At 41.3% G+C, this 25,214-nt stretch overlaps 1 protein-coding gene across 1 annotated transcript in view; it reads right to left on the bottom strand.

Moving 5' to 3' along the window:
* NBAS (neuroblastoma amplified sequence) overlaps positions 1 to 25,214 on the bottom strand; it is a 275,647-nt gene that overhangs the window by 149,325 nt on the left and 101,108 nt on the right. Inside the window, exons 24-29 of the mRNA XM_015413856.1 lie at positions 20,261 to 20,446; positions 18,509 to 18,682; positions 7,297 to 7,430; positions 5,478 to 5,540; positions 4,517 to 4,639; positions 2,728 to 2,830 (exon numbers count right to left, since the gene is read on the bottom strand). Of these exons, the coding sequence (XP_015269342.1) occupies positions 2,728 to 2,830; positions 4,517 to 4,639; positions 5,478 to 5,540; positions 7,297 to 7,430; positions 18,509 to 18,682; positions 20,261 to 20,446 (783 nt within the window). The remainder of the gene's footprint in view (positions 1 to 2,727; positions 2,831 to 4,516; positions 4,640 to 5,477; positions 5,541 to 7,296; positions 7,431 to 18,508; positions 18,683 to 20,260; positions 20,447 to 25,214) is intronic.

Here is a 25,214-nt window from a genome sequence, read left to right as displayed (position 1 = left end):
GCTCTTTTTTTGGGGGGAGGGGGGGAGTTTCCACAAAGGAGGCTTACTTTACTGAAGCCTCACATACTTTTAACATGCCCTTACTTTAACAAATAATGAAAAAATGGAACTCTGAAGCCTCAGAACTTTATGGATTTTCACCAAAAAGAAAAGGAATTAGGGAATATTTGTGGCTTTAAAAAAAACGTAGACAACAAAGATATGTTCTGAATGTGGATCAACGCTTTCTAAGTCAAAGCAATTTTTCATACCTCTGATAACATCTAAAGTTCTATGACTGTGACATTTGCTTGTTCTAAACTCTGGCTAGGTCCTACAGCTCTCCAGATATATTCTCCATGCCACATTTCAGACTGATGGGGCACACAGTCTTGATTTTATGATTGAACAGAGTCTTTAGGCATTACCAACTCAAAGGGCAAATCTGCCTTAGCCACTGTTTCTTGACATGGCTTTAAAATATGTGTGCTGCTGGTTTTCAAAGAACAGCAAGTTTCCATTTCAGATGCAAATTCCAGATGGCATTCCCCCCCCCCCAAATTTCTTCAGAAATATTCTAATTTGTTCTCAAAATTGCCCAAGCATCATACAGATTGGCAGCTATAAGCAATAAAGTCTATAAGCTATAATAAAAAAGGTGAAAATCATATGAAATGGTTAAAAGCTGTCAAGTTTCTGAAGATAAATTACGCATCATAACAGCTCATTTGTGTGCTATACAAGGGAACAGCAAAGAGAATCTGCCTATAAACTGAACACATACAAAAAACCTACACTTTCATTGTAATAACCACACTTCACAAATATAATGATAAGTTTGTCTTGCACATTTTATACACCTACTTATGCAGATTATTTTCTGCAAAAATTGAATTTTGCATTTCACTTTAAATGCAAACAGGAAATCATCTATCAAAATTCTATATGCACCCAGAGTGAATTATTAAAAAATGAACTCTCTGTTCAGCGAACCATTTAATAAACATAATGTTTATGCAATGGATCATTTATCTTCCCATTGTTTAGCCTGCGATTTTCTGTCAAGAGTTTGTTTCAGCACATTCACGTTCCTGTCCATACATCACATGTCTTTTAGAATTCTGCACTGGTTCTTAATCTTTGCTTCATTGCCAAGAAATTCTAAACTTCACTTAAACCACACACACACAAATGTTTGTAGTCGTTCCCTGAGACACTGCTAGAGATGTGTTCCTTAGGCAATGTTTTCTGAAGGAAGAAAACTGATCCAAATGTGGACTTCAAAATAAAACAGCAGTACAGGGAAGGTGCTTGAAGAGGATAAAGAAAGGGTAGGATAGCGAGAAATATTAAGAAATTCAAACATACTGTAGGATCACATGATCCCTCCTGAAACCCCTTTCGATAGTGTAAATTCCCCCACCCAACTTAACTACAGCTAGTGCTAATCTCTGTAACCACAGTTTATTATAACTGGTTGCCTAGAGCTGGAAACCACATTTGAAGCTGCATTGAAAAACAGTGAGTCCTGACTGGCATTAACCATGGTTCAAGTTAGATTCAAGTACAGTAGCACCTTAAAGACCAACAAGATTTTGGAGGGGTATGACCTGGGCAATTAAAATCCTAAAATAACAAGGAGGAAGAAGAGTTGGTTTTATACCCCGCCCTTCACTACCCAAAGGAATCTTGGAGAGGGCTTACAATCCACCTTCTCTTCCTCTCCCCATATCAGCCACCCTGTGAGGTAGGTGGAATTCTCATTGTAATTTCATGTGCCCTCATAAGATGTTATCCTCTGTTCTTGAAAAGTGCCACTCCCATGTGTTTATGAAGCAGAGTGGGACTGTTAACCAGTTTGGTGTAGTGGTTAAGTGTGCGGACTCTAATCTGGGAGAACCAGGTTTGATTCCCCACTCCTCCACTTGCACCTGCTGATGTGACCTTGGGTCAGTCACAAGCTCTGGCACAGCTGTACCTGAAAGAGCAGTTTGTGTCAGAGTTCTCTCGGTCCCACCCACCTCACAGGGTGTCTGTTGTGGGGAGGGGAAGGGAGAGGAGTTTGTAAGCCGCTCTGAGACTCCAAGAGAAGGGCGGGGTATAAATCCAATCTCCTCCTCCTCCTCCTGTCCTGAACGACTGATAAAGCCATCATGCCCCCATGTGAGACTTACTACCTAAAAGCTCCAGTGATAACCCCCCGTGAACTTTATCCCTTGAAATGGCTCTTTTATCAGGGGTACACTGAAGAGTTAAAATGGCTCAGGATCAAGCCACTGAGGGGCATCCCCCTGTGGTGCTACATGCAGTGCCAGCTGGGGTTACTGAGCACAGACCTGGCCAGCAGCACAAACAATGGGTGTTAATTTGCCCACTGGCAGCAGTAAAGAAGAATGGAACAGGTGACCCAGCACTCATCTCTGGTGCCGCTGACCAGGTCTTAGTCGAGTAGTCTCTGCTTGCTCCTGGTTGCAATTGCCCTCCAGGGCAGTGGCTCACTGGGGACCTTCCCTGTAATTTAAATGGCCCATTGTCCCCTGTTCCTGATCAATTAATCCACAACAGGATTGATGACAATAGGATTTGAACACCCAAATATATAAAGTTGATGCAATTAGGATTGTGCTGGAATTCTTATCTATAAAAGTATTAACACCAATATGTCCATGAGTTACAGTTGGTACAGGTCAACACCATAGTCATGTTCTTTCACGTACTAAAAAAAACAGCAAGGGGAGGGGGAATCACCTCATAGCAAGTATCTCGTTCTAAGCACGTGTAGACATTCTGCTGCATGTCCAGCATATCTTGCAACAATCCCATCCAGTATGACTCATTAACAGGAGGCTGTCTTTTAAGAGGGGGGGGGAAATAAAGAGAAGCATTTATTTTCTTCCTTAACTTAACAAGAAGATGAGCAAATGGTTTTTAACTGAACTGGAGAATGAAATGAAATAAGAACGTAAGAGAAGCCAATGTTGGATCAGGCCAGTGGCCTCTCCAGTCCAACACTCTGTCACACAGTGGCCAAAAATACCAGGTGCCATCAGGAGGTCCAGGAGTGGGACCAGCACACCGCCCCCCCCTGTTGCCCCCCCCCCCCCCCCCAGCACTAAGTCAAGCTTAAAGGTCTGACTGCTCGGATTCTCTGCAGTAAGCTGTTCATGCATAATAGGCTAGCTTTGCAGTTGTGCAGTAGTTTTGGTTGCAGAATTTCATTTCCTTCTTCCTTGTAGATTGAGAGGGGGTGCTGAGTTGGGGGTCCAGCATTTCCCTCTGCAAGGCTTGCAGACCTCAGAATGGGAAAGGGGAGGGGGTCCTCCTCCTCCTCCACATTTGGCTAACCTCTCTTGTAAAGTGGGAGGAGCAGCCACCACCCTCCTCTATGGCTTTATGGCCTTTTTATGAGGCTCGAGCTGGACCAGTGCATGACATCAAGAACCCTGACTCATTGTGAAGCTAATCTCCTGAGAGTGGGGTTGGTGCCTACGAGGGTGGGAAACTCCCCACTCCCCACACTCCAGACCCTTTGGCTGATTCCAGAGAGGGAAGGGATACCAGCCTTCAGGTGGGACCTGGGGATCCCCAGAATCACAATTCATCTCCAGACTACAGAGATCAGTTCCCCTGGAGAAAATAAGTGTTTAGAGGGTGGACTCTATGGCATGAGGTCCCAGTCCTTCCCAGACTCCATCCCCAAATCTCCATGAGTTTCCCTACCTGGATCTGGCAACCCTAACCCCCATCGGTCGCTGGGGGGGGGGGACTTGGCAACCATATCCCCACCCCTGAAGCCTTTTGGTCCTTTCAACCAATCCCAGCAGCCTGTCAGAACCATGGGGAGCTGCAGGAGGCGGATGTAGGGAAGGGGACCACTGGCCCTGCTCACCATGGGTCCACCATACCCACCTAGCGTGGGCAAATTGCACCCCTCCATTAGTGGCTTCTATGGTAGGGCATAATAATCTGCCCTCACAGAATGTACGCCCCAGTACATACCGAAACATTATTTGTCCCTCTGTTCTTCCATGGAGTTTAGAGTGGAGCACATGGTTCTGCCTTCCCCATTTTATCCTAATAACCATCCTGTGAGGTTGGTTAGTTAGGCTGAGAGAGCATGAGTGGTCCAAGGCCACCCAGGGAGTTTCAAGGCAGAGTGAGGACTTCAATCCAGGTCTCCTATATTTTAGCCCAACACTCTAACCAGTACACCACACTAGCATATCCTGGCTTAACGCTGGTTAAAAATGCTATCTTAATGCGGTCAACATTATACAGCTATATATGCATATACCTATAGCTCAGCTAAAATACCCTCTTAAAAAAAGAACACTCCATTTGCTTCTAAAGAATAAATACATTATCTTCCAGCAACAATATTCAAGCATTAATACTAGAACTATTGTATCAATATCTAGCACTTGAAAACCAACCGTTTTTTTGCTATAAATTCTAAGAAACAAGTATTTCTGTAAGAATCACACTCTCGGAAACAATGCCTTCTGATTCACATTAATCAAGAATGTTTGTTACTCACTTGCGGCCTGTGTGCCTAGTCAATCTAATCAGCAGCTTTCGTGCTTCTTCCGGACTGTTCTGTGTGTCTTTTACAAAAGATACAGGTTTCTGGAGTCCATGCTTCTCCAAAATTTCTGACACACTGAAAAAAATAATCAACCTTTTTAAAAAGCCATTTATTCCAACTCTAAACCTTGCCTAGTGCTACTATTAACTTATGCTACAGGAGGAATAAGTATGGACATTAAAAAAACAAACAAACCAGGGAAAGAAGTGGAGAGTCTAGATCTCATTGAGTTTGCATAGGGCACAGGCCAGAACCCCTAAAAGCCAGGTACTGCTTGGTAGTGCCGCCACCACCACTAGATGGCTATCTTAAGAAATATGGGTTGCCTGTCAAGCTGTCCCCCTGCCCCAAGGTTGATTTAAGCACATGTGTCTTCTCCTATAAATGTTTGGTAATAGTTGCATTTGTTAAGTATGATTATTGCTTACAGGTTGTTTAAAGATTTATTTATTTATATTTATAAGTTCAATTTATACCCCGCCCTCCCTGCTACGCGGGCTCAGGGCAGATCTTGGTTGATGGAACTGAATTAACCATAGGTTGTTTCAATCACACTCTACGACCACACTAACCACAGATTAATCAAACTGTAGTTTCACATGATGTCGGAAAGTAGCCTGTAGGTATTTGAGTCTGCTTCTTAATTTGGCAGAGTTTTCTGTCACTCCCCTTTTAACTGTATATCATTGTTCTAATGTTAAACTTCACCAAGAAAAAGCAGGACAGACAATAGCAGGGCCTAAACAGTTGTCTGTGGAAAGTCCAAAGTATAGAAAGTAACCTTAAGCAAGCTTGCAGCAATATTTGACTTATAAATTTTCTTTTGCAATAATCTAGACATCTTTTTAGCTATAAAGCATAATGCTGTGTTAATAAAGTTAATGTATTGGAAAAGATGAAAGGAGTTTCCTACCTAAGAATTTGTTCCAGTTCATCAACCTTGTCATGCAGACTATTAGTAATGTCTGTTTCAGGGCTGCAAAGAATATAAAGCATACTGATGTTATTATCACTAAAATAGTGGTATTAGAAAAGAGCAGAAAAGTAGAAATTTGACAAATAAAATTACTGTGGTCTTCTGTGAGATGAAAAGGCCTGCTTGGATATTACAACTCTTAGATCAGTGCATAGTGAGGTTGGGGATGATCATAAGCTTCCTTCCCAATTAACTCAACTCCAACTGAAGAAGGCATGGCAACTATCCCATTCCCCAACAAAAAAACTGTATCAGTTGTGACCATAGAGACTGGGTTGCTAGGATTTATGTATAAACTAACCAAGCTACAATTTAGAGCCTCACATTGCAGCAACAACAACAAGAAGCAGCTACAATTTAGGGCCTTGCATTACTAAAAAAACAAAAACCCAAACCCTTGAACATCACTAAATTAACATTTTCTCCTGGTAATGCTATGGGACCTCCAACCCTGGTGGTCACTTCCCACAAAATGATTCTGGAACCCAAGCAACAATTAAAAGAGGCAACATGGCTTATATCCCAATTTAAACTGAAGTTTCCAGTGCAATGTACCCCCACGGCAAGTTCACAGAAGAGGTTTAGCCTGACCCAGAGAAACCACGTGCCGAACACAGGATGAGCAAGAAATTAAATACACAGATAAGCCTAATTAATAGTGTTATGCTGTTTTAACTTTTATGACTAAACAGAAATCTGTCCATTACTGGAATTACATAGGTTTGGATCCAGCAGTGCATAAACAGAAACAGACTTAGAGCAGTTCTGCTTGACTAACATTTTGTGCAATACATAACATTTCCCACCCTGTATATTACAGTGTCCACAAACATAAGCGGAAACAGAGATACAGTAAGTCTAGCACAGCATAAGCGGCAAATGTGGTCTTTTTCTTGCATTTCCAACAGCTCTAATGCAAGCAGAATTTTTGCACTGGATCTAACCCACTACCTTTTGAGAAACTAAAATTTCAGAGCTCTTCAAGCAATCTTTTACAGTGTCTGTTTTTATTCTGCACCTTCCCTCCTGAGGGGGTTCAGAGAGGCATCTGAGCTTCACAACTACCCATACATGTAGGTTAAAGTGAAAGAGAGTGACTTGCCCAAGGCAAGCTCAACCCCTAGTCCTAACACCACACGGAGGGCAAGCAAGATGGTGATGGAGAAACAGCCCTGTTCAGCAGCTCTGCTGTACTAGCTTCTTAAAGCTTCTTAAAGCACTTTATCAGACTGCCTTCACCTTTTTGAAACTCGGGGAGGTTTATAAAATGCCTGATTTAAGGGACTGCCTTCTCTGCCACTCTTTTAAAAGTTAACGTCTGCAGCCAAAGTCCTGTTGAGCACCAGCTTATTCATTCAGACAGTACCACTTTGAACTGCAGATGTAGGATTACCTTTTTGAATGTTCACTTCAAACAAACAAAAATACCCCTGCATATTAAAAAAAAGTCAGAAAAAGGCTTAGACTGAGCTCTTTCTCCCCAATGTGCTAGGATTTATTTAGTATATAGCACACGTACATACAAGGCAGTTTGCTGCTTCAGATTTCCCCCCCCCCAAAAAAAACCCCTGTACTCTAGTCTACCATTTGACTTTACTAAATATATAAACTAGTTCTTACATTATTCTTTGTAGTCTGGTGGTAAAGGTTATTGCTAAGCTTAATCATTTCAAAAAATAGTTGACAAAGATTTCATTACCCCTCCCCCCAAAAACTATTTTGCTTCATCCACAGCTAAGTTAAATGAAATACTCACCCATAACCTCTCTGAGGAAGACATTCTAAGATATCGTAACAGAGAGAAAGCTGGTCATCACATCTGCAGCCATAGATACATTCTAATGCAATAATCATCAAGAGGTCTTGATCTGAAATTATTTTTTGCTGACACTACAGGGAAAAGAGACCATAACCTTAGCTGTGTGTCAGATAATGCTCCCCCCCCCCAAGTTTTCAGTATGTTTCTTCCAGATTTTTATGCAACAGTCAACCAACCCTTACATAGGGCAATTATTACAGTAAAGCCAACTTAGTGATTTGGTTAATTACAGAGACTTTCTTTGTCTTTGATCATTCTCAGTTGAGTATATCTTTTTTTATAATTACAGAACCTGCTGTGGAAACTAATTTGTAACCTGCAATTATAGCCACTTTTTAAAACAAGGAATTTCCCACTTTTTAAAAAAATAAAAGAAAAATAGATAGGTAGGTACACAGATAAATATATACTCCTACGCATGATTTAAGTAAAATATTTGTTATTCTTAAGCTTTATGCTATTTACTACATTTGCACACAAATAATTTCAATGTGTAGAATACTAGTTTTCTCAGACTCATTGTACACAGTCAAAAAATAAATTAAAGAACATTCTAAGAAAATGGCACTTGCAATGCAAGAATTTTACTGCTATGAAAGAACAGTTCTGCTCAATCATACAAATGATCTATCTGGTCAAGCATCGTGTTTCCTGCAGTGGCTACATCTATGTGCTGCTGCACCTTGGAATCAGCATTCAGACTATGAGCAATTTTGAAAGTAGTGTGGATCCAGAGAGTGACTGCAGTTTCTCAAAAAAAAAAAAAAATGCAAATAACTACACTTTTTAAAAAAAGACCACATACATTTTAAAAAGAAAAAAGCTCCCCCACCACTAGATTTCACATTGCAATGATTACATTCAGAATGGGGGGAGGAGTTGGTGTATAGTAACTGAAACCAAACTTCCGCCATTGAGATCTTTAAGACTGGCCAAGACTACACATACTGAAGTCCTTTCATTTGAAGACACTGACATAGAACTTACTTACTTAAATTTATATCCCACCTTTCTCTAAAATGGCTTACAATATTATCCTTTCCATGCTTAAAACAAGCCTATGAGGCAGGTTAGGCTGACTGTGTGTAACTGACTCAGTGTCACCTGGCATACTTTCATAGCACATTGGGGATTCCATCCTAGGTCTCACAGATCCTAACACTAACCATTACAACATGTTGCATCTACAAAGAGTAGAATTCCTTGGGATACACAAACGTATAGAACTCGGCTCCCTAGAGATCTACTAAAGTCCAAGGCCTGAGAATATTCTTTAAAACTTAATATTTGGACTCACATATTGTGGCTTAGAATAAATTGGTTAATACAGTGTTAATCTTCTCCTCCTACTTTCACATACATTCCAAACTCAATCAATCAATAGACCTTTAATGGCATATAACATTCCAAACTCTTGAACAAAGAAGTCCCACATATGTGAGGCTTGTCCCAGTTTTTGATTGGCATTCCTAGCTGCCACTAAATCTCCCTCACTCAGTCTTTCCAAAGTCTTATCTACAGATGTAAAGGAATGAGGTAGCAAAGTTCTGAAGTGCAATGCTCCCTTCTAAGCTGTGGAGTCCTGTGAACAAATATTCTACTTTGTGAGCTACTGGCATGAAAGTTGTGAGCGAGCGATTTGGCTACTGCATAAATCTGTTTGCTCTGGAGCCATCCTTCCTGAGCTAAGACAAAAATGTGTGAGCCGGAGGCTAAAAAACTGTGAGCTAGCTCACACTAACTCAGCTTAGAGGGAACACTGCTGAAGTGATCTGTGACTGTGTTACTTCAGCCTACAGCTGGTGGTGGTTGTGGTCAGAAATATTTCTGAATGCTCCCCCACAGGAGAAAAAAAATATGTTCCAAGAAGAAAACTGGACTAAAACCTCTCTCTCTTTTAAATGTGCCAGTTTTGTTTGCCAGCAGTTTTCACATGAAGGGTATACTTCTTTAAAAAGCACTCCACCTGCAGTCTACTCTAAGACATCATACATCCTCCTGTGTAAGTTCAGCCTGAGGACATTTTAAAAGTATGAAAGAGAAATAGAACTTGACAGCACAACATTCTGTCCCATGTATGCCTCAGGTGGTTCTAAGTGTCATCTCCTGGGTGTTGAGGAAAAGGTAAAACTGCTTCTGCTGAACTCTACACTTTGACTCTGTCCACCCTTGCTGCATCATGCCAGTTTTACCCCTCACTATCCCAGAAGTCAGAGCGTAGCGCTCTTTGAGGTGTATACAGAAAGAGATGGTCCCTTAGGTATATTGGACCCAGCCCATATAAGGCTTTGAAAGTTATTACCAACATCTTGAAGTGGATCCGGTACTCAACCGGTAACCAATGCAGCTGACGAACCACACGCTGAACGTGAGCCTGCACAAGCGTCGATGTCAGCAGGCACACCGCCGCATTTTGCACCAGCAGTAATTTCCAAATCAGCCTGCATAGAGCAAGCTACAGTAATCAAGCCTGGAAGTGACCACTGCATGCGTCACCGTAGCTAAGTCCTGGGGGGAAAGATAGGGCTTCAGTAGCCTGATCTGCCTTTGGTGGAAAAATGCAGATCTGGCAACTGCAGCAACCTGGACCTCCATGGAAAGGGAGGCATCCAGTGGTACTCCCAGGCTCCTCACTGACTGGGCCGGCATCAAAGGTGCCCCTTCCAGTGTGGGAAGCCTGGTGCCCACCTCCATACCCCCACGACCCAGGTACAGGACCTCCGTCTTCAATGGATTTAACTTCAATCGACTCTGCCGCAACCATCCAGCCACAGTGTCCAAAGTCTCATCCAGGTTTCCAGGAACGGCCGTCCACTAACAGATAGAAATGAGTGTCATCAGCATACTGATGGCAACCCAGCATGTAACTCTGGTCTAACTGGGTGAGGGGGCGCATATGGATGTTGAATAACACTGGCAAGAGGATCGCCCCCTGCAGCACTCCACATTCTACTGGGTACTGCAGGGAGACCCTCTCACCCAGCGCCACCCTCTATCCCCGACCATGGGGAAAGGAAGAATTTAGTATCATCTGCAAATTTAATAAGTATTCCCTCTATTCCTTCATCCAAATCATTTATAAAGATGTTAAACAAAACCGGTCCAAGGACAGATCCCTGAGACACTCCACTTGTCACTCCTCTCCAAAAGGATGAGGAATCATTAACAAGTACTCTTTGGGTGTGATTTGTCAACCAGTTACAGATCCATATAACAGTAATGGGTTCCAAACTACATTTTACCAACTTGTCAACAAGAATATTATGGGCTGCGGTCACACGGAACATTAGCCACGCTAGAGAGACGGAAGTCAGGCGGAGTTTCCGGCGCGATCTCACTGGCACATCTGGGAAGCGTAGCGCTTCCGTGGCTCAACCGAGGCTTCCCGCCGAAACCGCGCTGCAAAAAACTAGTACCTCGGAGGTACTAGTTTCCGGAAACTGCGGGGCAAGGGCGGGCGTCTGATCGCGTTTCCGGTGGCATCCGGCGCCCGCCCATGTCCCCTTGCAAACAAGGTGTTTTTTTCCCAAGTCTCCGTGGATGCGCACAAGCACCCAACGGAGCATGCGCATGTTTGGTGTACACGACAAAAAACACACACCCGTTTGCCGCACCACGCGCTGCTTTGTTGCACGCAGGATCGTCCTGTGATCAGCACCTCTCCCTTCCCACGGAACCTCCACGGAACCTCCAGGGGAGGTCTGATCGAGTAACTACGCGTTAGTTTGCCCCGGGGCAAACAGTCACGCTTCCCCCCGCATTTTCCTGCCCGTGTGACCGCAGCCATGTAGAACTTTATCAAAAGCCTGACTGAAATCAAGATAAACTATATCTACAGAATTCTGCTGATCCAGCAAGGTAGTAAATTTCTCAAAAAAAGAGATAGGGTTAAGTGTGGATTTATACCCCGCCCTTCACTACCCAAAGGTGTCTCAGAGCGGCTTACAAACTCCTTTCCCTTCCCCTCCCCACAACAGACACCCTGTGAGGTAGGTGGGGCTGAGAGAGCTCTGACAGAAACGGCTCTTTTTCAAGAACAGCTCTTATCAGAACTACGGCTTGCCCAATGTCATCCAGCCAGGTGCAAGTAGAGGAGTAGGGAAACAAACCCCGTTTTCCCAGATTAGAGTCCACACACTTAACCACTACACCAAACTGGCTGATGTTAATGATGACTTGTTCTAAAACTTTTCCAGGTATAGATGTTAAGCTGATGGGTCAGTAGCTAGCCAGATCATCCTTTTTCCCCTTCTTGAAGATGGGGACAGCATTTGTCCATATCCAGTCTTCTGGCACCTCACCTGTTCTTCAAGAATTCTCAAAAGCAATGGCCAGAGGCTCAGAAATTACATCTGCAAGTTCTTTTAGCACCCTTGGGTGCAACTCATCTGGCCCTGAGGACAGTTTCATTTAAAGAAAACAGGTGTTTATGCACTACCCCTATGCCAAAACTAGGCTGCAACTCCCTTCCCTCATCATGTGTTGTTTTTGCCATGTTGAGCACCATTCCCCTCACGATAGAAAAGTGAAGAAAAGTAGGAATAGAGCAGTTATGTCCTCTCTTCATCACTTGGTACAAGTTCACTTTCCTGACCCCATAATGGGGCTACCATGTCCTTGCTGTTTTTCTGACTTAAACGTAACATAAGAACCCTACCCAGGACAAATACAATTAAAAATAAATACGATGAATACCACTCAGGTATCACTTAAAGAACTTAAAATGATGATTCAATATTGTGTGTCCCAGGCGATGAAAATATTTGTTGTTTTAGCATCTCTTGCTAGCCTAAGGTCATACTGAGCTTTAGCTTTTCTAATAATCTCCCTACATGCACATTCTAATAATCTCCCTACATGTTTATATTCAGCCTTGGTTATAAGGCCCTTCTTCCATTTCCTACATTAGTATTTTTTATTTCTCAGATCTCAGATCTTTAGAAAGCTGTTTATGCAGCTACGTTGGTTTCTTTAGGCTCTGTAGGAATCATTTGTGATTGTGCCTTCAATATTTCACTTTTAAACTATTCTGCCAGACATAACTCATGGTCTAGGATAGATATGGCATGGGCAACATCGGATTGGCTGCAAGATTTGGTGGAGGCAGATATATTACGAAAAACGTTTGCAGACCACAACCCCATCCTAATTTCCCTTAAGGAGAGGTGGAAAAAACCTAGCTGGAGAATGAATACAGGGCTCCTAAATGATACAGAATTTATAAGAACTACTAAAATAGAAATTCAAGATTTTTTTAAAAGAAATATACAACCAGAAACATCCATAGAAACAGTGTGGGAAACGTTCAAAGCCTATATAAGAGGGTGCTGCATAAATCAGGAGGCATGGAGAAAAAAGAAAGGAAGGAAGCTTATATGGAAACATCACAAAAAATTAAAAGACAAGAAGATAAACTTAAAAGAATGAGCAGTCTAGAAGGGAAAAATAAGTTAAAACTTTTGCAACATGAAATGAATTTACTGCTAACATAGGAGCTAGCTAGAAAAATAGAGTATGCAATACAATACTTTTTGACAACGCAAACAAGCCAACAAGGTGGCTATCATATAGACTTAGGAAGGAAAGGGATACTAATACTAAAGAATGATAAGGGGATCCCCAAGCAGTATTTACAAGACCTAAAAGGAATTGCAGAAAAATTCTATTCGAATCTATATAATCAGGAAGACCAAGATAAAGAAAAAATAAGGGAATACCTACGAGATAAAAAAATATGGAGAATTTAAGGAGAAACATAGAGCGCTATTAAATGGGACTATATCAATGTGTGAGGTAGTGGAGGCAATAAAAAAGCAGAAGAAGAAAAAAGCTCCAGGACCAGATGGAATTCCAGCAGAACTATATCAGACCTTTGAAGAGCAGATAAGTCAGCCATTTAAAGAGTTAATACATAAAATAGGAACAGTAGGTAAATTACCAAGCTCATGGTATCAAGCGGCAATAACATTAATACATAAAACAGACACAGATCCCACAGAGATTAAAAACTACCAGCCAATATCACTCTTGAACGTTGACTATAAAATATTTGCAAATATCCTGGCAACAAGATTTTTAAAAGTATTGGCTCAGGTGATACATCACGACCAAGCATGCTTCCTACCAAAAAGGCAAATTAAAAGTAATATGAGGACAATTATGGATATGATAGAATATTATGAACAACACCCAGAGAAACAAATGGCTTTGATGTTTATGGATGCAGAAAAAGCCTTTGACAATTTGTCCTGGGAATTTCTACTCCAAAAATTAAATAGCTGGGGAGGCGGACCAACGTTCATAACAATGGTACGGGCGATATACAACAGACAATATGCTAATATACTTATAAACGGAGATACATCCTCGCAAATTGAGATACAAAAAAGGAACGCGTCCACTTTCGCCTCTATTATTCATATTCATGCTAGAAACATTACATAATGTGATAAGCAATGATAAAGAAGTAGCAGGACTTAGAATAAAGGGGGAAGAATTTAAACTCTTAGCATTCGTGGAAGATGTAGTATTTATAATGGAAAATCCAATAGCCTCAAGCCAATATATATTAAGCAATATACAGCTGGCCTAAAACTTAACCTGAAAAAAACTAAATTTATAACAAAAAATTGTGAAGCTAAAGTAATACAAGATTTACAAAAGATAACAAACATAGAGGTGGTGAAAAAAGTTAAATATCTAGGAATAATGCTATCCAACAGAAATAGTACAATCCTCGAAGACAATTACTATAAATTATTGGAAGGAATTAAAAAGGATCTATCAAAATGGGAAAAGCTACAGTTATCATTAATGGGGAGGATATCTACCGTAAAAATGATGATACTACCGAAATTTCTATTCTTAGCCCAAAATGCACTCATATTAAGAAACTCCAAATTTTTATAGAGATGGATAAAGAGATTAAAAAAAAATATTTGGCACCCCAAAAAAGCAAGAATTAGATGGAAATTACTCCAAAAGAGAAAAGAAGAAGGGGGTCTCGGATTACCAAATTGGGAAATATATTACCAGGCGGAAGCCTTAACCTGGATCGAGGATTGGCTAACTTTAGACAATATTAGACTTCTAAATCTAGAAGGGCATGACCTGAATATGGGCTGGCATGCCTATATTTGGTATGGAAAAGATAAGATTCATTCAAATTTTAAACAACATATGATTAGAGGATCGTTGTTATGGGTATGGAATAAGATCAAAGAAAAATATAAGAAGACCCCCTAAATGGGTATCACCTCTAGAAGCATACATAAAACCATCTCTCATCAACCCGTGCGATAGAGAAAACTACCAAACAGTGCTAGATGAAAACAAGTTAAAATCAGAAGAAACATTATTAAAACTATATAACCTAAAATTAACCTGGTGGGAAGCCAAGCAGCTCAGATCTAGACACGCTAAAAATATGGCAGTAGGATTCCAAGAACCACGAACACAACTAGATAAGATTTGGCTATCCCCGAGTGATAAATTAATTCAGACAATATATGGTCTTTTGTTAGAGGATTACCTACAAGATGAAGTGGTCAGCCAAAATATGTTAGCATGGTTAAAGATCTAGGTCACACGATAGATAGAGATAAATGGGCAAGTACCTGGAAATTGCTGCAATATGTAAGAGCAATTAACTACAAAGAAAATATATACAAGGTTTACCATAGATGGTATTGGTTCCCAGATAGGATAGCGAAATGCCATCCTTCAACATCTAAACTATGCTGGAAATGTACAAAAAACATAGGGACTTTTTTCCATATGTGGTGGCGCTGTGAGAAAGCTAAGAGGTATTGGGAAATGATACAAAAACTTGTAGTCGATATTATGAAGCTAAATATGGTTTTAACCCCGGAAATAGTTTTATTGAGTATGGTACCAGAGGATTTTAAACCAAATGAAAAATATGTATTGACATATATAATGACTACTGCAAGAATATTAATGGCTAAATATTGGAAACAAGATAGAGTCCCAACAAGACAGGAAACACTAGAAAATTTGATGGAAGTAGCAGAAATGGACAAGTTAACCTTAATTCTTCAAGGGAAAGATGAAAGTGTGTTTATTAAAAGATGGGAAAGATTTTGCAACTGGACGTACAATAGATAGGAAATTTTGACTGAAATGTATAAAAGAATGAAATTTTGCAAATGTTAAATAAGACAGGAAGACTGAATGAGGACAATATGTTAATGTGAATTGAGAAGGAAAAGCATATATAAAAAGTTTAAAAAAATATTTCACTTTTAAGAAACTTCCTCCCCTCTTGAACTCCCTTCTCCTTAAGTATTTCTGACCACGGGATTCTACCCAGTGTAATTTTATGTTTGTTAAAATTTGCTTTTCGGAAGTACAACCTATATGTCTGCATATGTATAACTTTTCCCTCCCCCAAGACTATCAATTCCAAAATTACATGGTCACTAATACCTAGAGTGCCCAGTACTTTCACCTTGTCAACCTATTGGCAGGGGTCATTTCCTGCAGGAGCGCACAGGAGCGGAGCTCCGGCAGTAAAGAGCCCAGGGGGCGGGCACATGCAACAAGCCCCGCCCCCTGCTCCCAGCAGCCCTCAGTCAGAGCAAGAAGCAGCCAGGTAAGTTGCAGCGGGGGGCCCCCCCGCCCCAAAACAGTCCAGTGGCACCTTTAAGATCAAGTTTTATTCAGGTACAAGCTCTCCCTCCTCTGTGAGGACAGACCTGCACGTCCCCCCCCCCAATAGCTAGCAATCCAAAACAGTCCAGTAGAGCCTGAGCGGTGGGTGTTGCCTTCTGACACACTCCGGGTGAGATCAGGGGGTGTGGCATATGCAAATGAGTTATGCTAATGAGCTCCTGCACCTCTTTTTCTACGAAATGACCTCTTTTTCTACGATTCTACTAATCCAAGATAGCAGATCCCCTTGTTTCTCTCTCCACTGTCTGGAAAATGAAGTTGTCAGCAAGACAAGTTAGGAATTTAATAGACCTTTCATTTTTAGCAGAGTTGGACTTCCAACAGATATTCGGGTAACTGAAGTCTCCCATGACCACTGTAAATCTTCTCTCTGAGAACTTTGTAATCAGTTCTAGGAATGTCTCATCCAAGACCTCTGCCTGGCTTTGTGCTCTATAGCACTCCCATCATAATATCACTATTATTTCTTACTCCTTTTATTTTTACCCAGAGAATCACAACAGAACTTCCATGCTCAGATTGATATATTTCCTCACAAGTATATACCTCCTTGACATATAATGCTACTCCTTTTCCTTCCTTATTTGTCTGTAACTTTTAAACAAGTTGTACCCCTCAATCCTAACATTCTGATTGTTAGTGTTATGCTACCAAGTTTCAATAATGCCTATTAAGTCACAGTCCCCTTCCTGTATTAGGACTTGAAGTTCCTCCTGCTTGTTTCCCACACTCTGTGCATTAGTGTACATTAGAATCCATGGTTTATGTGCCCTGAGGTTTTCATTTCTGTATTTACCTGTGAGTTAACATTTCCTAGCATATATGCCACTCCCCGCAAATCTTTAGTGTTCTTATCACCAGTTATGGGCATCGTACTAGGTTTTGAATTTTTGTCTCGATCCCCATAGGACTTAATTTAAAGCCCTCCATAGCAGGTTGCAAGGCTCTTACCAAACACATTTGTCCTACCCTCATGAGGTACAAACCATCTCCTGACAGCGGAGCTTTATCTCGAAAGCATAAGCTATGGTCCAAAAAAACCAAACCTTTCCTGATGACACCATCTATGTAACCAGTCATTTATTTGCAGTATTCTTCTTTCCTTTCCTAAGCCATGGCCTTTGACAGGAAGAACTGACAAAAACTGACAACCTGTGCTCCCAGGTCCTTCACTTTTTTACCCAGCTGACTGTGGTCAACATAATTGACCTTTTCACCTTTCTCTCAAACCACCGTGACACATTTACCTACAAACTGGGTAATACTTTGCAGGAGGGAGAAAAAAGATCAGAAGGAAATAGGGATGCCGGCCTCCACGTGGGACATGAGGAGCCCCTGGAACTACAGCTCATCTCCAGACTACAGAGATCAAGTCCACTGGAGAAAAGGGATGCTTTGGAGGGTGGACTCTGAGGCATTGTACCCCACTGAGGTCCCCATCCTCTCCAAGCTCCATCCACATATATCCAGAGTTTCCCAACCTGGATCTAGTAATCTTAACGCGCCCCCCCCCAATCCCCTACGAGTGGGCCAAAGGGAACCTGGTATTCCAGAAGGAAGAGGGTCAGAAACTGCACCAAAACCTCAGTAGAAAACTGAAAGTTTCATTGATAACTTAGCTCTTTCCGGCCAGACAGCAAAAATTAAGGTACATGTGCTAAAACAGCATACAGAACATCAGCCCATAGTTTACATTATTGGATATATTTGCAATTTTATATGCTGGGTAAGCTACAAATGATGCATTTTATATTGCTTATATTGTTTAGGTTTGATAGGACAGTAAATATTGCATATATTTCAATTTTTCTCAAAATTCTACACACACCCCTTTCCCGGAAAATAATAGGAAAAAAACAGGGTTGCCCCCTATGGCTTCAAAATTTCTAGAAATTTTACATCTCTAGCAATTGCACAACTAGACCCATACATGCTCTAACAAATTGTTTGCAGGTTTGCACAGGGGCTTAAAAACATTTTAGGGATGCATGCAAATCATCTTCTTATACAAATATGACAATAGCAGAATATGGAGGGGGGAAACAGCAGAATATGAAAAAAAAAATCCACCACTGATCCAGCTGCACAGTTTTTTAGAAGAAAAGATGCCTAAAATAGGGGAAGTAACTTTACAAAATCAGTACCTCAACATCCACATGCTAAATAACTAGCTGCTGGGCAGTGATTAATGATTAAAACAATATTCTGACATCTTGATGATACAGATCAGCCATATATTATAAATTCCACTTCTACCTTGTTTAGAGGACAAATGTTTGTATCAACAAGATAAATGCTTCATCCAACAATGTTGCACATCAACAATGCTACACAACAACAGGCTATCTCTAGGGCTGATCAGTACAAGCAAGTTTAAAAGGTACGCACACATACTATTGTGAAAGAAAAACAAATTACGAGACGCAAACATTCATAACTAATAAGATAAACTTACAGCTGGCTTTGAATGCTCAAAGATTTTCAGAGGAAATTTTAGATCTTCCTTCGCCAGAGTTACTAAATATTCTTTTAGAAGCTTGTTAGCTAGCCCAGGAGACTGATTTTCACAGCGGTGTAGGAAAGGAACCATCCACTGGTAAGCGTTTTTCACGTACCTTTCCTCTGAGGACTGGAAAGAGTTCAGATGGTTTTAAAATCAGATCAACAAATTAAGAGTATATAACCACTGTACAAAAACTGTCAGGTAATCCTGTACTATATGAAATGTTCTAGTATTTAGTAGTCAAAAGCTGGCTCAAAAATCTACAAAATGGGGTCAGCCTCTGCTAAAATTTACAGTTCTACAAACCTGGAGAAACTTCTAGATTTGCAGATATTATCAATAACAACAACAGTAAAACTTTCACAATGGTAAAAGCAATATTGGCATGTGCAGATATTTCTTACATTTTCTACTGTTATGGAATTCAAGGCAGTGTATGCAGAATTCTACGGTTTCTTATCCAGGCATGGACTCTGGTATTTTAATTCAGCAAAGCTGCTGTACTATGTGCCTTCCATCCATATCATGAGTATGAGTATTAGAGCACTACAGGGTTGCCACTAAAATTTTATTTTTCATTTTCCTGACTTTCCCTGACCAACATTTGTCAGTTTCCCTGACCACCATTCAAATATAACCACAAGTTAAAAAATGAATAGGTCAATGCTCCCTCTAAGCTGTGGAGTCTTGTGAGCAAAAATTCTACTTCGTGAGCTACTGGCATGAAAGCTGTGAGCGAGCGATTTGGCTACTGCATAAATTAGTTTTGACAAGAATGTGTGAGCCGGAGGCTAAAAAACTGTGAGCTAGCTCACACTAACTCAGCTTAGAGGGGACATTAGTCGTATTGCATTTATGCAAGGTAAGGTTCCACTCTACCACTACATAAGTCTCAACTGCAAAAATATTTGTCAAAGAGATTTAATATCAGCTTCTTTCAACATTAACTGCAGCAACATATGTTTTGCAATTGCACCAAAAATTACACCAAGATACAAATTTCAATTCAAGTATACTCTGAATGCTAACAAATGACATAACATTTTTGTTATTGTTTTAAAGGTACACAAAAAATTATATAAACGTTCTATCTAAAATGTTTGGGAAAGGGCATCATTAAGTTCTGCTTGTATTCTGCTACTTCTCTATTCCAGTTGCCACAAGAAAAGATCATGCTCTTGCAGCAGCAGGTCAAAAATCCACTGCTTGAACATATTTTAATCACAATTTCCCTGAGTTTCCCTGACTTCAGACCAATTTCCCTGACCAATTTTCATTTCCCTGACTTTCCAGAAAGCGGCAACCCTGTACTAGGGGTAGTAGGTGACATGGAACAATTTTTCTGCTTGGGAGCTTTCCTCTCAGGGTCCATAATTCCCTGCCCCATCAGATTACTGAAAGAGATAGTTTGCAGAATATATAATGATGACATTCTACCTTTTCAATATTTAACTCATTCAACTTTGGACCACAATCCAATACAGAGTTAGGCATGCTTAACCTTAATGAAATCAGTGAGCTTAAGGGGGCCCTTAACTCTGTACTGGGTTGTGGCATTCACCGAGAATGAGTTCCTGGGGCCATTTTGGAGTAAATGGCTATTAAGCCAGACGAAACTGAGCTGATTATCAGATTTTAGTCTGCTCTGCTCAAGATTCCATTGCAGAATGTTTACAACTCATGCTGTCATAAAGCAACACATACATTCATCATTAACAGTCTCAGCTTCTCAGTGTCTTTCATTTGTTGCAGATCTTTCAGGGTCAGAGTTACGTCACATCCGGTCTCATAAACTAGTGTCTCCAGTGTAACCAAGTTGTCACAAAGAGAATGCAGGCCCGGAATATTTCTCTCCATACCAAGACGAACCAGAGACAGAGCACAATCCACCTGTTAAAAAAAGAAAAAAGAAGATAGCCTGAGCTAGATGTTCACTTAAAGGAGCGTGTAGGAGTGTACCGTATTTTTCGGACCATAAGACGCACCTGACCTTAAGACGCACCTAGTTTTTAAAGGAGGAAAACAGGGGAAAAAATATTCTGAACCTTTGGTCCATAAGCCGCACTCACTTTTCCTCCCACTTTTTTTGGAAGAAAAAGTGAGTCTTATGGTCCAAAAAATACGGTATTCTTAGAAGTAGGGCAGGGGAAATCTTTCAAGTGCGAAGGCATCAAAATCAGTTTTAAGTGCTAAAACAATGAGGTGTCTTGAACTTTTCTAACCAGCTTTGTTCTTAATTAGTTTTTTTATGCATTTTAAAGTATTTTATTATATTATATTGTTTTCAATGTAAGCTGCCTTGAGTTCCTATAAGTTGGAAAGGTGGCTAATAAATGTTGTAAATAAATAAGAAACAAATAAAGCCACAATTTCATCAGCAAATGCAACAGATCATAGGAAGACGTCAAAGCAACATGCCAGAAAAGACAAAAGCCAAATATGTTCATTTAAAATCACCACATAAATGAAAGAAAATATATGAACTCTTATAGAGTATATGAACTCTTATTTACATAAGGAATGGCACTTAGAAATGCCTTTGTATCAAAAGGACTATCAACTACCACTATTGTTTCATTTCAACTATTTCACAGTGATGTTGCATCTTGCCAGCCCTGCAGAAATGCTTAGCCCTATTTAGAGAGAACCCGAACACTGACTCCAAGACCAAGCGTGCACAGAGCAGGGGATATGGGGGAAGGGGAAAAGAGTTCAAGGGGGCTATTATATTTACCAGAAAATTATCTTTCATGACTCATGAAACTGTATATATAGGATTACCGCTGGGGGGGGGGGGGGCATGGTACATTTTGTAACACAGTGAGAAATTATGCTTGTGCTCTTCTTTGTTGTCAGCTGGAACATGTTTATACAGTTATAGATCTGTAGAGCAACAAATTCCACACATAGATTTTGTATACTGTTGGCAGCAAAAGGCTTTTCTACTTCATTCTGCAGATGAGAGGAAGAAGTTCTGTCCGTAAAACTGAAATTGTAGGCTCCTGAAGTGGTAATTTGCCTCTGGGCCATACAAGGAAAGAAAGGGGATTAACCCTTAACCTATGCTCAGAAATCAGATGCCCTTGTTCTCTCTCTATTAAAAGTTACATAAAATCTGAAATACAGAGTAGATTATGAAATCAGCAGCCTTCATCATACTAAACCAACATAAATAAAGAGTGTAATTACAAACTGCATGAGTTTGCTAGGGGACTTGCAACTATACTGTACCTGCTAGTTCCTGGTGGCAAGTTGTGAATACATAAGCAAGCAATGCCAAATTTGGATCAGGATTGCTGTACAAGAGAAGGAAGAATTCCTGCCTTCTTTCCTGTGCTGTTTTCGGGGGGAGCATTATTTTCTCTGTGGGAAGCCAGTACATGCGAAAATTTATTGCACACGTTGGCTCCCAATGGAGCAAATAATTCTCCTCCCTGTGGGCCCCATACGGCTTCACCTGTCAAAAGCAGCAGAGGGAAGAAGACTGGCATTTCAGCAGTCGTGATCCAAACCTGGTCTGGCTGCATGTGTACTCATGACTTGCCATAAGGACCTAGTAGCTACAGTATAGCTACAAGTCCTTGTACACCCTAGCACAACAGTCCGTAATCTCTCTCTCTCTCTTTTTCTCCTGTCAAGTTACAGAGGATTTATGCTGACCCCGTAGGGTTTTCAAGGCAAGAGACGTTCAGAGGTGGTTTGCCACTGCAGGCCCAGGGGCTAGGCAAAGGGGAGGGGCACAAAGTGCAGAAGAAACCACACATGACACCAACCAGGTTGGAAAAGAAAGGCCACAGCTTTATTGAATACAACACAGGAGCACTGGCACAGCACAGGGATGGATCCTGCACTGGGCAACCCACCAGCCACCCGATGTATCCACCACCCCCAGTTGGGCAGGTGTAATCATGGAGTGACAAGCCTCTGGAACCACGTGGGTGCTAGCCACTGCATAGTTCCCTTGCCACCTGGTGGTGAGCGCTGGCCTGCAGTCCCCAAGCTGGACAGGGAAGATGGCATGATGGGCACACAGGCACCACTTCCCCCCAAAAAGGATCCATCCTAATGCCCAAACCGCCCACTATGATGAGACAAATAATAAACAGTATAAACACAAAGAAACCTGTAACAACTGAAAAGCAGGGAGGATGGGAGGGGAAAAGTCTCAAAGACTAGAGCACTCTCCCTTGGCGGCTACATAAATAAGAGCCATGGGGGGATGACCAGCAGCTCCACTCCACACTTACAACCTTGCCCCTCCTAGGCTGCCCATAGGGACTGCTTCCTCCCCCTGAATAGCCGACTAAACAGCTGGTCCAAAGCAGCCGGCGCCATCTTCTGCTGTGCTCCCCACCCCCAGCCCTGGGCTGCAAAATACCATGGCTTGCCTGCCACTGCATCACAACCCTAGTATTCTTTGGTGGTCCCCCTTTGAAATACTAGCGAGGGCTGACCCTACTTAGCTTCTTAGATCTGACAAGATCAGCTAGCCTTGGGCATGTAACACTGGGCCTGTATCACTGGGCTCAAAGACTCCGCGGAAATGAAATCTCAAAACAAGAGACTAACAGTGCAATACAATAAAATTATATCCTTCTAAGCCTAATAATTTTGTGTACTTAGAATGGTATAACTCTGCTTAAGATGACACTGTTAGTTCATTCTCTTTCATGTAAATGTGTGATAAAATTTATAATAGAAAATACATTTACTATTCTTAAAAATAAAACATAAGATCGAGATTTCTTAATAACAGTTAAATGTTACTCAAACTACTGATGTTTTCTTATTAAAAAAAACACAGATCATTGATCCTTCTAGTTCAGTATTCTGTACTCAGTCGGGTAACATGTCTCTAAGCATGTCCCAATAATGACAGAGGAATCACAGTGTTTGGAACAAATAAACAAGAGCATCCACTGTGAAATGCAGCGCTACTACAGTGAAAACACAACAATATTATAATAAAATATATATTGTAATAATTATTTCTAAAATTCTAAATTATTATATTTTAATTATAGTTTCTACTAAAACTGGCTTCCAAGTTATACAGATGATATAAGAACATAAGAGAAGCCAATGTTGGATCAGGTCAATGGCCCATCCAGTCCAACACTCTGTCACACAGTGGCCAAAAATACCAGTGCCATTAGGAGGTCCACCAGTGGGGCCAGGACATTAGAAGCCCTCCCACTGTTGACCCCCCCCCCCAAGCACCAAGAAGACAGAGCATCACTTGCCCCAGAGTCCCTATCTATACCTTGTGGCTAATAGCCACTGATGGACCTCTGCTCCATATGCTTATCTAATTCCCTTTTGAAGCCGTCCATGCTTGTAGCCACCGCCACCACCTCCTGTGGCAGTGAATTCCATGTGTTAATCACTCTTTGGGTGAAGAAGTACTTCCTACACTTCTAGATCCATTGAATGCAATAAGCTTATAAGGGTGTAACTCTGTTAAAACTATGCAGTGTAGGTCTATCAATGGCTATTAGACATGATCTCTAAATGGAAATACCATGCTCAAAATTTAGGAAAAACAAATTCACCTGCCGGCATAATTTGCCTAGAATTGTTCAGAGCTTTAGGGGTTGTCTGTCACCAATACGCAAACAATACCCAGCTCCATATTCTATTATCCAAGTCTCCAGATGGGCCCATCTTGGTTTTGAACTGGTGCTTTGAGACTGGGGCCAGGTGGCTATGGCAAAACAAACTGAAGTACAAAAATACAAGATATCAAAAAGAAATTGAAAAGAAGGAGGATATGGACAGAGGAGAAAGAAAGAAAAGACAAAAATTATGTTTTCTGATTAACACGGCTTTGATATTCTGTTGTGGGACTAATATGGCTTTAATACTCTGTTTTGGATATATATGGTTTGTGGAAAGATAATTTTAAAAAAAGCTAGTTGTGGCTGTTAAGGTGGAGAAAGATTTGATAATCAGCAAGTTGGTAATTTATAGGTAGTTTATGTTTAGTGTAGTGTTTTATGTTTGCTTAGGGTTAGGGTTAGAACCGGTTAACTTACTCCCTTCTCCTTTCAAAAATATGGTTGGAAATATATACTTTGGCTGCGGTCACACGCAACATTAGCCACGCAAGAGATACGGAAGACAGGCGGAGTTTCCGGGCGCGATCTGGGGAGCGTAGCGCTTCTGTGGCACAACCGAGGCTTCCTCCCGAAACTGCGCAGCAAAAAACTAGTACCTCGGAGGTACTAGAGTCCGGAAACTGCGGGGCAAGGGCGGGGGTCTGATCGCGTTTCCGGTGGCATCCGGCGCCCGCCCATGTCCCCTTGTGAAAAAGTTTTTTTTTTCCAAGTCCCCGTGGTTGCGCACATGCACCCAACGGAGCATGCGCATTCGTAGTGAACACAAAAAAAGAAAACTAGTTCGCCGCGCGCTTCTTTGTTGCGCGCAGGCATGTGTTGTGATCGAAGCCTCTCCGTAACCACAGAAGCTCCACGGTACCTCCACGGAACCTCCACAGGAGGTATGATCGCTTTACTGCGTGTTAGTTTGCCCCAGGGCAAACAGCCACGCTCCCCCCCCCCCGCAGTTTCCTGCCCGTGTGACCGGGGCCTTTGTCTCATATCCTCAATTGGAAGTTGATAATATAGGTGAAGGGATGGTTATTGTTTATGTTGACAAA

This window comes from Gekko japonicus, unplaced genomic scaffold (assembly GCF_001447785.1).
Source record: "Gekko japonicus isolate JY-2015 unplaced genomic scaffold, Gekko_japonicus_V1.1 scaffold1126, whole genome shotgun sequence".
In the NCBI taxonomy this organism is placed as follows: domain Eukaryota; kingdom Metazoa; phylum Chordata; class Lepidosauria; order Squamata; family Gekkonidae; genus Gekko; species Gekko japonicus.
The sequence above is the reverse complement of the archived record's forward strand: the minus strand, read 5'-3'. Positions and strand labels throughout refer to the sequence as shown.